Consider the following 14,265-nt stretch of genomic DNA (forward strand, 5'->3'; position numbering starts at 1 on the left):
TACACCAACCACATTGTATACTGTACATGAACTGCACATGAACCCACGTTTTGAATCATGACAGTGATGTATTTTCAGACAATGTTGGAAGAACCATGCAGTCAAAGGCAGAATTCCAAGAAGTAAAAGAAGTCTCAGGGAAGAGAAGCATGCATCGTACCATAAACATGCAGGCGGACAGAAAGTGATAGTGGCAGTGAAGATGGGCATCCAAGAGATGTAGAGAGCACAGGAGTAGGAAACAAAGCTACAGCAGACAGGCACAGATCACACATAGAGAAAGATTAAAGAAGGATGTATACAAAACATATAACATTCTTGACTAGAAAGCTATGCAACTTAAAACACTGACATACCCGTCGTCTTTGTCTGTGATGTCTCCTCTATGATGAAGAGTCAGTACATAAAGGATGGACATGGATATGACACTGCAGGTGGGGAGATTAAGATTTAAAAGGAAGATTCAACGCATTTACAGCTCCATTTTCTTTCTTGGCTTTTCTCCAATAAATGTGTTTTGAAGTCTGTCCACATTTATGTGTGTAAGTTATTCAAGATGACATGAAAATGTATTTAAAGGTGTTACTGTGCATGCCAAAGCAAAAGGGGGGCGCGCTAATATCACACGAAAATGTTCTACAATGATAAGTTAGAAACACAAACTGGTGGTTTGGGTTCCAAATGAAAACACTTTGCCAGTCAAAGGCCTCCAATGCATACAAAACAACAAAAAAAGAAAGAAATAAACATGTGCGTGTGAATATTGCCTCTGTCTCACCTGAAGGCCATGACAATGACGAGGGCCAGGACGCTCCCCTGCATGAACCTCTGACTGATACAGCCTTGATCTGGAAGCTGGCTCTGAAAAAGGTCACGTAATATTAAACATCTTGTCGCTACGACAATACCAATGGCGTGTTTGAATCTCAGCAGACCTTGCTCCCAGGTTTGACCGTCTTCTTTTTGTGGGGACCACTTCCTGTCCTGCTAAAATAACTTCCTGACTGGCTGCAGTGAAAGCGACAACACTCAATTGTTTAGGTGTTCCATGCTCAAAAATAGGGACGTACATCCACGTGCAGCATCGCGCTCTCACCTGACCGTTCCTCCGCTCACGGTGCTCTTCATGCTATCAAGACGTCGCAGCTTGGCCAGTTTGCGGCTCCAGCGCTCCAGCTCGTCTATTCGGGTCTCGAGGTTGTCTGTCAGCTTGCACAGCTCCTTCACCGCACCCACGTTCTCCATGAAGATGCGCTCCTATTCAAAAACAAAATTGGAGATACATACAAAAATTGACCTCTTTGGCATTGCAGAGAATTAAGGGTTTAGTATCGAAAGCAGTGGACAGTTCAATGACATTTGGCTCATGAAATAAAAATACTTGCCGAGGTGATAGGATTAAAAAAATAACGCAGCAAAAAATAAATACACTGATGTTGCCGTTACCTTGTTAACAACTAAAAGGTTGGGAATGGTTTCACCGTTGGCACACACAACATCACCTCCCTCCTTGACTGCTTCAGGTAAGATTTGTTGGACTTCTTGAGCAATCACTCCTGGAGGAGAACATGTTTGTATAGTATATATAGGGAAAAATACACACATCCAATGCCCATGAACAACAATTTAAATCACAGTGAAGAAAATGAGTATTTGAACACCCTGCTACATTGCAAGTTCTCCCACTTAGAAATCATGGAGGGGTCTGAAATTTGCATCATAGGTGCATGTCCACTGTGAGAGAGATAATCTAAAAAGAAAAATCCAGAAATCACAATGTATGATTTTTTTTAACAATTTATTTGTGTACTACAGCTGCAAATAAGTACTTGAACACCTGAGAAAACCAATGTTAATATTTGGTACAGCAGCCTTTGTTTGCAATTACAGAGGTCAAATGTTTCCTGTAGTTGTTCACCAGGTTTGCACACACTGCAGGAGGGATTTTGGCCTATTCCTCCACACAGATCTCTCGCTCAGACAGGTTTATGGGCTGTCGCTGAGAAACATGGAGTTTCAGCTCCCTCCAAAGATTTTCCATTTGGTTTAGGTCTGGAGATTGGCTAGGCCACACCAGAATCTTGATATGCTTCTTACAGAGTACTCCTTGGTTTTCCGGGCTGTGTGCTTTGGGTCATTGTCATGTTGAAAGACCCAGCCACGACCCATCTTCAATGCTTTGATTGAGGGAAAGAGGTTGTTCCCTAAAATCTCACAATACATGGCCGCGGTCATCTTCTCCTTAATACAGTGCATTCGTACTGTCCCATGTGCAGAAAAACACTCCCAAGGCATGGTTCTACCACTCCCATGCTTCACAGGAGGGAGGGTGTTCTTGGGATGGAACTCATCATTCGTCATCCTCCAAACACGGTTAGTGGAATTTTGACCAAAAAGTTCAATTTTGGTCTCATCTGACCACAAAGCTTTCTCCCAAGACTCTTCTGTATCATCCAAATGCTCATTGGCAAACTTAAGAAAGGCGTTGACATGTGCTGGTTTAAGCAGGGGAACCTTCCGTGCCATGCATGATTTCAAACCATGACGTCTTAGTGTATTACCAACAGTCACCTTGGAAACGGTTGTCCCAGCTCTTTTCAGGTCATTGACCAAGTCCTGTCGTGTAGTCCTGGGCTGATTCCTCACTTTTCTAAGGATCATTAAGACCCCAGGAGGTGATAGCTTGCATGGGGCTCCACTCCGACTGACCGTCATGTTTAGCTTCTTCCATTTTCTAATGATTGCTCCAACAGTGGACCTTTTTTCACCAACCTACTTGGCAATTTCTCGGTAGGCCTTTCCAGCCGTGTGGTGTTGTACAATTTTGTCTCTGGTGTCTTTGGACAGCTCTTTGGTCTTGGCCATGTTACAAGTTTGAGTCTTACTAATTGTATGTGGTGGACAGGTGTCTTTATGCAGCTAACGACCTCACACGGTTGCATTTGATTCAAGATAACAATGGAGTGGAGGTGGACTTTTGAAGGTGGACTAACAGGTCTTTGAGGGTCAGAATTCTAGCTGATGGAGAGCTGTTCAAATACTTATTTGCAGCTGTATCACACAAATAAATCGTTAAAATATCATACGTTGTGATTTCTGTTTTTTTCTTTTTAGATTATCTCTCTCACAGTGGACATGCACCTACGATAAAAATTTCAGACCCCTCCATGATTTCTAAGTGGGAGAACTCTCAATATAGCAGGGTGTTGAAATAATTATTTTCTTTCCTGTATATGGATAGTGACCGTGATATACAGAAAGTGCTGAAATGAGATGAGTTATTGTTTTTGTTACCAGTCTCTGCAGTGTTCTCTATTCCGACGGTGGCAGCAAACTCGGGCTTGTATTGATAATGGACCAGCCTCATCTGAGAAATCCGTTTCAAATTGTCTGTGGTGTCCACCTACACGCATACGGGACAACAACCAAGCAGATGCAGATGGGATGAAAAAACAGATGAATGGATCAGAGGCAGGAATGATTCATGATGACAAAGAGGGAATGACAAAACACACACACACAAACATCCTGACCTCTTGTACATTCTCTTTGGCTCGGATGTCAGACGGATGCACAAGGGAGCCCATGACCTTGACATTACCGTGGACAACAAGGGCCTCGTCCGGCCGGTCTGTGTTGATGCCGACTCGCCCGTGATGGTAGACTGAGTCGGGTAATTGGCCTCGCTGCCACAGCACATCTGAGTCACTTTCAAATTGGCCCGGGTTGGATGCCTGTGACCCACAGATGTAGTAAAAGTGCAAAGAAGCTGTCGTGGTGCTATTTTAAACAACAAGCTAAAAAAGTCTGCATAAACACAATGGACAAAAGTATGGGGATATGGCACACATTTAAAATATTCAATGAGGTTCATTAGGTATGTGTTAATTTTATTTAATTCAATTTGAATTAAAGATCACTGTTGTGAACAAATTTTCAGGACATTTATTATGTATGTGTTTTCACTACAGGGATTTTTAACATTAGAAAAACAAATGAAATTAAAAAGATCAAGCCACTCCAAAGTCTTCTCAGAAGAGTAGAAGCTCTTTCTCTACCTGGAAGGGCATCTAATAGTTCATAAATAGAGGAACAAAGAAAAATAAATCAGACTAAGTCAAACTGGATAATGCCACAAAATGATGTGTTTGGGAATCACTGTTATAGGTGGAGTTGCAGCTGTCCGAATACTTTTGTCCATGTAAGGGATATTACACAAGCCTATAATATAACTGTACACATACATTTAATTTACAATACAATACAATACAATACTATACTATGCTATACTATACTATACTATACTATACTATACTATACTATACTATACTATACTATACTATACTACACTATAGTATACTGCATTTTCTTTTGACATTACAAAAATGATATCTCAGCTCCACAAAGGAGAGGAATCGAATGAGAGACACTCCAAAAGAATGGCATGCAGAAAAAAAATGACTGACAGCTGATAAGATTGCTGTAGGAGGCAGACAGACATGGTTGGACGTTACCCTGACGATGATCCTCTCAGACACATGAGCAGCCACAGTGTAGGTCTGACTGTGGGACTGAGCGTGTAGCGCCACCACCAGCATGAAATACCTGTGAGGTCAACATCAGCAGCGCCACTTAGTATTCGTGGCGCTCTCATTGTAGCTAAAGTGAATGAAGACCCGCACCTCTGGTCAGGATTTGGTTTGCCTTTCTTCCTCATGTTGTTTGCTGTGGTTTCGCTGAAGTGGAGCCGTCCCACTGTCACTTTTGTGACTTGCTCTGGGGGCAAAGTGACCCTTTGAGAAATGGAGGAGAAAAATCAAAACAACATCCTCCTGGAGCTGCCAAGGAGGTGAGGTGTTTTTTTTTTTTGTCCACGATTGCTTCTACAGTTTTTGATAAAGGACCTGGGATTTTAAATTAGAATACGTTGAACTCAAGTTCGCTATTTACCTATTCATCTTTTTTTGTTTTATCTGTTATACCTATTCGCTGGAACCCTCAACTAGTTGCATTTTGTGCACTTTCTAAACACGCCACAGGAAGGCGCCACAGTAAGTAAGATACAGCTCGACAAACTGACTTTTTTTATTGCGGTGATATGGTGGTTAAGCTGGAAAGCCTTGGCCTCACAGTTCTAAAGTCACAGGTTCAATCCCGGACCCACCTGTGGTGAGTTTGCATGCCTACGTGGGTTTCCTCTGGCACTCCGGTTTCCTCCCACATCCCAAAAACATGCAACATTGATTGGACACACTAAATTGCCCCCTAGTGTGATTGTGAGTTCGGCTGTTTGTCTCTATGCGCCCTATGATTGGCTGCCAACCAGTTCAGGGTGTACACCGCCTCCTGCCTGTTGACAGCTGGGATAAATCTACCACTCCCCGCGACCCTTGTCAGGATAAGCGGCTAAGAAAATGAATGGATCAATGGATGTTTTATTGCCTTCTTGACTGGTATATTTTTGGTATGCTGAGTGGCTATTAAAAAAAATAAAACAAATGGTCTCGTTATTGCTTGAGGATTGCTATTTTTTGCAAACACAAGATGCACTTAAATAATTTATTTTCTTTTATATTCAGGATAAAGTTGCAAAATGAGTTTGAAATTATATTCAAGTGTTTTGAGATTGTAATGTAATTTGGGGTATATTTACAGTTAATTATTAATAAGGGCACTTATAAACAATTTTCAGGGCAACAATTACTTGCATTTTTCCACAATTTGTGGCAAGGCTCAGTTCATTTTCACTGGGAATAGCTGTTGTTTAAAATATGTATTTCCGTGGCTGTTCCTATTAATATTTCACAGTCTTAAAAATGATCACAGTCACACAATCACAGTCACAAATGTAAATCATTGATGACCTAAAAATGAGGACATCATATTGCTGTCTTTTTTTAAACCTACATCAATAGCACCAGTCCTCCTTAGCGTGAGCTGTATTCAATGACACTGAGTGAGAGGTAGGGTGCACCCTGGATTGGTCGCCACCCAATCGCGGGGTCCAGACAAACGGTGATTGACACCAAAGGACAATTTATAGACTTCGGTAAACCTAACACGGATGTTACTGTGAAGTGGATGTGCTAACCGCTAACCTCTGATCCTTTTTTTCATTATAGTGTCAACCCAATGAGTTCCCGACTTACAGAACTGGCTTGAAAGGCCTCTTGCTTCGATCAGACTGCGACTGCTCCACACTGATGGACTGGTTCATGGCCTCCACCTTACACAAAAAATTAAGAAAAAAAAAACACTCAATAAATATCAAATAATGCCCATTTTACCAGGTATATGTGACAACAGTTCCTCACTTTCACTCCGTTGAGTTTGAGATAAAAACAGTCGATGGGCTGAAGGCCTTCACTTGTCTTGACGTACTTGGGATCTCCCAGCATGCCCACGTACACGGTCACCTGGAAATGGTTCTTCTTCTGGCACACAAAAGCATCGTCGGACAAGGAGAAGTTGAAGCCTTTGTCGGCGTCAACCCGGTAGGTCGGCATCGGCCTAAAGACACAAAGAAGGAAGTGTTAAAAATTCTGCATCATAGAGATTGGACATCTGCGTTAACGGTGGAAACTCAAATCTATCTTTAGCCACAAGAGCCTCCAGCTATCCATTTACCATATGGCTTCTCTTTTATTAGGGCTGGGGGTGAGAAAGAGGCTACCCACACTGGCTTTTCCCAGTGTTGCCGTCCACGACTACAAGATCTGGCGAGCTCATTTTCACTCATGACTTTCCATTTCCACCATTACAAAAGCACTCGCGTGTCAGCGTACGTGTGCGGTAATTTCTTCCTTCACTCTCCTCCCTCCCACCTCACGATGTCTTTCTTAATCGAAACCCTGGGCCGGATCACTCCCCCGCATGGCTCACCTCTGAGGAATTTATAGACCTCGGCGGCTCAGCGATGCCAATTCTGCGGTTGAATTATCTTTTCAAACAATTATCGCTCCTTTCCATTTTTGGCTGCTCTTTCTGTATGTTCCACCCAAGTCAAGATTTGCCAAAATAAATTCCACCCACAGCTCTTTGCAGTTTGCATCGTAAAGTGGCGTCCACTTGTTCTGCTGGTGAGGTTGCCACTTGATGCACTGATAATTTGGGTCCATGTATCCGCTCTCGGCATCCTGCATTAAACCTTGAAGAGAACCATATGGCAGAATATCAGGAACGAGGCAAGAACGCACGACACCCCTAGAATGTCCAAACTGTTCTGTTTTGTTAAAAGGCAAGAGTGGGTGAGGTAGAATAGGCGAGGAAGAAAGAAAGATGCCTGCCTACCTGGTTCTTGTTTGATGATACCTGTGAGGATTTGAGAATTGAGCGTGCTGTTGGGTGAGTCAGAATGCTTCCTCTTTTTGGCCTGGTGAACGGGAATTCCGCTGTTGACAAAAAGCAAACATGATATCCGATCATTGGCTTTCGAAAGTATGTGAACAATATGGTAGTTCCTTTACCTAAAGCGGAAAAATCACAAGGAATTAACCGCCCCAAACACACATTTAAAAAAAAAATAAATAAATTGCCTACAATAATTGTTCAAAGCAGGGGTCACTGATGTTTCCAAATATTAAAAGCATTTCTTGGGTAGGATTAATATGAAAATCTACCAATTTGATACACAGTTCTGAAACAACAAATTTGCTCAAATTAACTTTAATTACAAATTCATACAATTAATGATATTCTTCTATTTGAATAACATGATGATTTTTCAAAATGTTTATCAACAATAATTTCACAAGTTTACAAAAATATAAATATGTTGTTGAGCCTGTGTTAAGATGCATATACAGTATCCCACAAACTAAATTAAACCAGTTTTAAAAAAAATTAAACTAATTTTCTTGAACCTTTCAACAAATGGCTCAGACATTTTAATTTGAAAAAAAAATGTGCACATGCAGCAAAGACTCTCTCCAACAACACAGGCTAAATTTATCTCCTCCCCAACACACAATACAAAGCTTGTCTACTTGGAAGAATGACTGTTCAGTACTACTTCCCGAATTAGATTGGGATGTGGCGCCACCTTATGGCATTTCAGAAGTATTACAAAGTCATTATAAAAATTAATTTACTTATTAGATAAGAAATAAATAAGAAATTAAAAAGGTGAATTTGCAAACAGTGAACAGCGAATGTGGGGAGGACTATTGGCTTCATCATCATCATCGTCGTCATCATCATCATCATCATCATCATCATCACCCTCACCACCATCACCCTCACCACCACCATCATCATCATCATCATCATCATCATCATCATCATCATCACCCTCACCACCATCATCATCATCATCATCATCATCATCATCACTTACTCCTGCCCCTGCGGATGCTGCAGAAGCTGGTGGAGCATCTGCGCCTGCTGCAGGTCTCCTCCACCTGCACTCGTGGCCGGACCGATGGGGTACTGTGATATTATAGGCTCAGGCTTTAGGTACATGTCCCGGTGCATGCTGGGATAATGCCCGTGAGGCGGAAGGGGTGGCGTTGGAGTCATGTGACACATGTTTTCCGGTGTCATGGTCCTGATCATGTGGTGTTCTGAAAGAGACAGTGGCAAGTTTACATAGTCAGTAATGAGAAATAACCTTGTGTCCTCAAAATAACTTTACACCAAAGATTTATTTCCCTTGTTAACAGCGGTTTTAGAGGACAATAATTGAAATCTCAGCCAATTTCCTGAATGATTTACTTTTGTTACATGTAAAATGTTCTGTGGACATTCCATCATTGTCAGTCCCATTGACCAGGAGAAATAACATTACTTTTCTATTGAAGACTACATGCATTTTGCATTCTTTCAAACTGGACCGGTGTCACTCATATAACACTTCAAAACATATACATTTGAATATATGTATAAGAACAAGGCAAGCATGTGGAGATTTGGTTTCTATACATCTTTAAAACAATTCTATGAAGGACCACTTAAAGCATTAAGTCTTCCTTTAAGAAAATGTAATGATTCTTCCATTGAATTTAAACAGTAACAGATGCAAGCTGTCTTGAAATATTGACTTATTTGCAGACTGATTCATGTTCATCTTGTGTTTAGGGTCGTTTGAACGATATAAAGTGATTAGTAAGACCATACTGATTTAATTTGTTACTCTGATGACATCTCATTTGGTGATAGTCTGAGGGCAGGCAAAATAACGTTTATTGCATCTTTCTGTTTGTCAGTCCCTTTTAGAAGAAAAGGTAGGTGCTACAGAAACTGTGCTCACTATGTCCCCATACCATGTTTATCCCCGGTCTGCGGAATGTGCTGTCTGATCCGTTTATATTTGTAATACTACAGTGGTACAAACAACCACCGATACGTCCGTAGTGTGTTCAACATAAAGGAGGTACAGTAAAGTACTCACCATTCACCTGTTGAGGAGAGTACGGCTCTGAGCTTGAGTCTGGGGGAGACTCAGGAAGAGTTCTAATTAAAAAAAAGAAATGATAGTACATGAATAGACAAATCTAGAATACCGTTCTTTATTTTGTCAAAAAAAGTACATCTGGATTTTTTGTAAGTTTTACAAAAATAAAAGTAAATACAGTACATTATTCAGAGTGAGGGTTCCTTTAATTCATTTGACTGAGTCTGTTATTGCCTTTTTCCTGATTACATTTTTGCTTGCATCCATTCACAGCAGGGGTGAACATGTTATCGGCTGGGGGTTACATGTAGCCCGCTTGTATGATGAAGAGCGGCATCATATTTGTTTTTGTATTTCATTGGTCTTTGGTCTAATACCTTTCAGCTCATGGGTACGGCACTAATATTAGTCATTCTATGCAGAGAATAAACAATATGACCGTGAACGCTTTTATTTTGGCTATTTTTGTGAAATCTTTTTCTTAAAGGGTTACAGCACCGCAACATAGAAACTATTTACTATTAGTGCTATGCTACCAGACTGAAAGGATAAGCTACTAAATACACAAATGTATTTTGTTTTGTTTAGTTTGACAGTAAACCAATTCCGAACGGCAATAAACAGCGCAAAGTCTCAGTGTTGAGAAACTCATCGCTATTTGTCAAAGTGCTGCTTTTTGTAGAGTTGAGTTCACTGCCACCATACAGTGCTCACATCTCAAGTCTGCACTCTCAAACTTACATATTAATTTGATGTTGTTAGTATTAAAACACAAAAATGCTGATTAATAATTATTTAATGATTTTAAACAAAATAGTTCAAGAGGAGAGTAAATGAGAATTTGGCAAATTTTGCTCTTTTTTCTTTTTCTTTTAACCTCATCTACAAATGACCTGGACCATCTATCCAGTGTAAAGGTCCAATGTGGCCCCTGAGCACAACAGTTTGCCCAGCCCTGATCGAAAGCGTCCTCACCCAGGGGCGTAGTGGCCTCTGTGCTCGGGTTTGACGTGAGCCTGCTGCTGGTGCTGCTGGTGGTGCTGGTGTTGTTGGTGTTGCTGATGTTGACCCAGGCAGGGGTAACTGTGGCGCAAGCTCAGCGAAGGACCTGGAGGGTACGCGTTTGGACAGTTTTGGGGTCCGGGGGGCGGGACTCCCTGGCGGAGGGGAATCGGAGGGCTCACGCCGCACACCAACCCCGCAGAGGAGGACACTCCTGCCTGGGGAGATGAATAATTTGGTCCCGGGGTGCTGTGGACCTCTGAGAAACAGCTGGGAGACAGAAGAGGAAAAAAAGAAGGGGGGGGGGGGATTAACCTTATCTGAGAAAACAAATTCCTTTGTAACGACATGATGTGTATGGGCAGTGTGTGTTGTTTTGACGTTGCCGGGGTTGGCGTGTAGTCCCTACTGACATGTCAGTGCTATCGTCCTCCTTGCTGATGTACTCTTCCAGGATACTGGTGTCGATGTTGGCGGTTTCCAGAGTACTGGTAATATCATGGCCTGGAGTAAAAGGGGAAGGGGTCACAGAGGGGAGATGGAGAGCATCTGGGATTTAACAACAGGATTCTTTCAGTAAATCCAAGCACTGCCACATGGATTCTAGTTTCAAGACAATCTTATTGTATGTCGTAATGACTAGTTTGTATCCTTTCCCTCCTTATCACAACTGACTTGATTAGATGGCAGCATCGTGTACAGTACTTTATTACAAAAACGTACATAATAGTCCATGGTTTCCTTACTCGGAATGAGAGGTTACTTTCTGTCGAAGAATGATAACATTGCGTCATACATAAACTCGAAACCTTCCCTCCTCAATTCTACCCAACAGTTAATCTTTTTGCTACTACATGACTGCACTCGAATGTCCGATATATTTTTCACAACTATTGAAATATTGTATTTTGACACGTTTCACATGTTAGATTTTGCCATCTCATCTAGTGATTCTCTTCACCATCGATTTATTGTGGCTTGCACAATAATTCATTATTTTCCATTAGATGACAGAAAGTACAGTACCAGGTCATTTGCTGCGTATATAGCTGTTGCCATTCTCCAACAGATTAAGTCATGGCTTTCTGCAAGTGTGTCAACTTTTATTTCAGGTAAACAAACTCAGATTTCACAGTGAATCAGTCAGTTTGTATGTGAATTGCGATGAGCTCATCATTTAATTTTTTTTTATACTTTCTGCAACATTTATGTAGGGGGATCTGCTGTGAGATTTGTGAAATGCAAAATATGTCGTGGCTCACTTAAGGTTGGGAATCACAAACATTCTCCGCTACTTGAGTGAAGGGTCTTTCTTTTTAACCCTTTATAAGTTAAAGCCTCTCAAATCCTGAACACATGACCTCACTAATAGCCTGATTTACTAAAAGTTCACACATGCAAAAATGGTCACAGGCTTGATTGGTCACGTAAATAGACGTGGAAGTTAGAATGTAGGGTGGCCGTGGCAAAATATCAATGCCTTGAGTACTAACTCCCCCCAATTCCATCACAGAAGCCAACTTTGAACTTTGCACTGATAACAATCTGGATGGTCCTTTTCCTCTTTTCCCACAGGACACAACATCCACGATTTCCCAAAAAACAACTTGAAATGTGAACTTGTCAGACCACAGCGAACTTTTTCATTTTGCGTCGGCCCATCACAGATGAGCTAGGTCCCAGAGAAGCCAGCGGCATTTCTGGATGTCGTTGATATATGGCTTTCATTTTACATGGGAGAGTTTTAACTTGCATTTGTAAATGCAATGACGAACTGTATTAACTGAACACGGTTTGCGTTAACTTGAAATCTATTGATGACGTCATGTACCATAGGTGATGAAATCCCTCAATTCCCTACAACTGTACATTGACAAATGTTCCATTTTCTCATATAGTTGTTGTAGTTGGTCACCAAGTGGTGATTCTTGCCCCATCCTTGTTTGTTCAAAACTGAGCCTTTCTGGGATGCTCCATTTATACACAATCACGACACATTTCAAATTAACCTGTTCACCTGTTTTTTGGAACATGTTGCACGCCTCAAATTCAAAATGAGAGAATCTTTGTGAAAGAAAAGCTCAATAATGTTCATCAGTTTGAAATGTTATTGTCTTTGTAGTTTATTCAAATGAATATAGGTTGAAATTAATTTGTAAGTCATTGTATTCTGTTCTTATTTATGTTTTACGCATGTCAACATGAATGGAATTGGGGTTTGCTGTTAAGCAAAGTGTTCACAGTCACATCTAAATATATGCTACAGTACGTGTTTGAAAAAGCTTGAGGATTATGTTTTTTCATATTACGAAAAAAAAAAACAATTAGCTACAAGTCTTTGTGTTCCAGTTTAACTCTAGTGTCATGAAACAATGGTAATTTCCCACATTTTTATCCCCTGTAAATGAATTTCTTCTCACTAGAAAAAAATACATCTTCATAAATGTAATAATGCCAAAGTGAAGATCAAATCACCACATATAGTCAAGGCCTAAACTAGACCACATGCCCTTAACCAGATTAGAGAATTTTATTGTGTCACATCAATCTTCGCGTTGCCATGTCAGGTCCTCTGCAACCTTTAGCATGTTTACACTCTCTTCACTGGATGGAAGCAGATGGTAAATGTCTCTTGATGCATGCCAGGGCAGCGGGAGAAAACCAGGATGGTTCCCCCTGAAATAGGATCCAGATGTGAACCCCACCCACAACAGCCGTAAATCTAAACTGGCAGGCCTGATAACGAAATGCTACAGGGAGAGGGGAGGCTGGATAGATGGCGGGTTGGGAGAATGGGGGCAAGGAGGACAAAATAGAAGTTGGACATCCCAGGATGGAATGAAAGAAAGGGTGAAGGAGAACTCCAATGAGAAGATGAAACACAATATGAAGTTTTTTGCCCAAGTGGTATCAAAGTCCTCCAGTCGAAAGATCAACAACCGATTGAAAAGTGCCTCCAAATGTTGCTATGACATCAAGTTGTTCAAAAATAAGAAAATGATGGAGTAATTATTATAATTATTTATTATTCATGTATTGCGATACGGCCAAAGGATTTTTCCTGAACCCTTTTTCCAACAAAATTATAAGAACTCTGAAGAAATGTGCCCATGTCCTCTGATATTTTCCCACTAAACAGGACACTCTTTTTATGGTTCACGAGCAGTAAATATTAACTAAATTCTACTAAGCTAATTAATTGAAAAGCACAGTTCTGAAGACTTTTTCGCAGTCAGAGGTAAGTAGTTCATACACTCAATACTAAGCTGCGATAAGCCTGGAATAAATACTTGTGCTATGGAATTTGGGTGGACAAGGCAGGCCAACCACTCGTGTTATGTTACCATTAGCATCAGTGCTATTTTTACTGTTCATGATTTGTGTGCAGTCCTCAAAGAAAAAAAAATAACAAGTATTTTTTGAATACAATGAAACTATTTTTAACTTCTTTAAGTGGTGATTAAATATTGAGGACTTGAAAAAATTAAAAATGCATCAGAAAAGTCTTTTTTTCCTTTTGTCACCATAGGACATCCTTCTTTTCCACGTAAGGCCATCTCCTGCATCCTCCTCCCTAACACCAACTGCCATCATGTCTTCCCTCACTACATCCATCAGCCTTCTCTTTGGTCTTTGGTCTTCCTCCAGCTCTGAGCTCCATCCTCATCATCCTCCTTCCAATACTTTCATGCCTCCTCCTCAGAACGTGTCCAAACAACCAAAGTCTACTCTCTCCAAAACATCTAACCTCGGCCACCTTTTATCCTTTTATCCATCCCGCTGGTGATCTCATTTCTAATCTAATCCAACCTGCTGACTTCGAGAGTGAAGCTCAACATCTTCATTTCTGCCACCTGCAGCTCTGCTTCCTG

General features: G+C 41.0%; 1 protein-coding gene across 3 annotated transcripts in view; it reads right to left on the reverse strand.

The window, feature by feature from the left end:
- Nucleotides 1-14,265, reverse strand: part of myrf (myelin regulatory factor) — a 29,302-nt gene that overhangs the window by 4,032 nt on the left and 11,005 nt on the right. Inside the window, exons 2-18 of one of the 3 annotated variants that reach the window (XM_061822946.1) lie at nt 10,807-10,897; nt 10,367-10,663; nt 9,389-9,450; nt 8,336-8,561; nt 7,312-7,391; nt 7,033-7,147; nt 6,315-6,510; nt 6,150-6,226; nt 4,683-4,793; nt 4,500-4,605; nt 3,534-3,734; nt 3,295-3,403; nt 1,447-1,556; nt 1,097-1,257; nt 936-1,008; nt 779-861; nt 357-428 (exon numbers count right to left, since the gene is read on the reverse strand). In XM_061822946.1, the coding sequence (XP_061678930.1) occupies nt 357-428; nt 779-861; nt 936-1,008; nt 1,097-1,257; nt 1,447-1,556; nt 3,295-3,403; nt 3,534-3,734; nt 4,500-4,605; nt 4,683-4,793; nt 6,150-6,226; nt 6,315-6,510; nt 7,033-7,147; nt 7,312-7,391; nt 8,336-8,561; nt 9,389-9,450; nt 10,367-10,663; nt 10,807-10,897 (2,170 nt within the window). Of the gene's footprint in view, nt 1-356; nt 429-778; nt 862-935; nt 1,009-1,096; nt 1,258-1,446; nt 1,557-3,294; nt 3,404-3,533; nt 3,735-4,499; nt 4,606-4,682; nt 4,794-6,149; nt 6,227-6,314; nt 6,511-7,032; nt 7,148-7,290; nt 7,392-8,335; nt 8,562-9,388; nt 9,451-10,366; nt 10,664-10,806; nt 10,898-14,265 lie in introns of all 3 variants that reach the window. The other 2 variants (XM_061822944.1, XM_061822945.1) reach the window with 2 other exon arrangements.

This window comes from Syngnathoides biaculeatus, chromosome 6 (genome assembly GCF_019802595.1).
Source record: "Syngnathoides biaculeatus isolate LvHL_M chromosome 6, ASM1980259v1, whole genome shotgun sequence".
Lineage (NCBI taxonomy): Eukaryota > Metazoa > Chordata > Actinopteri > Syngnathiformes > Syngnathidae > Syngnathoides > Syngnathoides biaculeatus.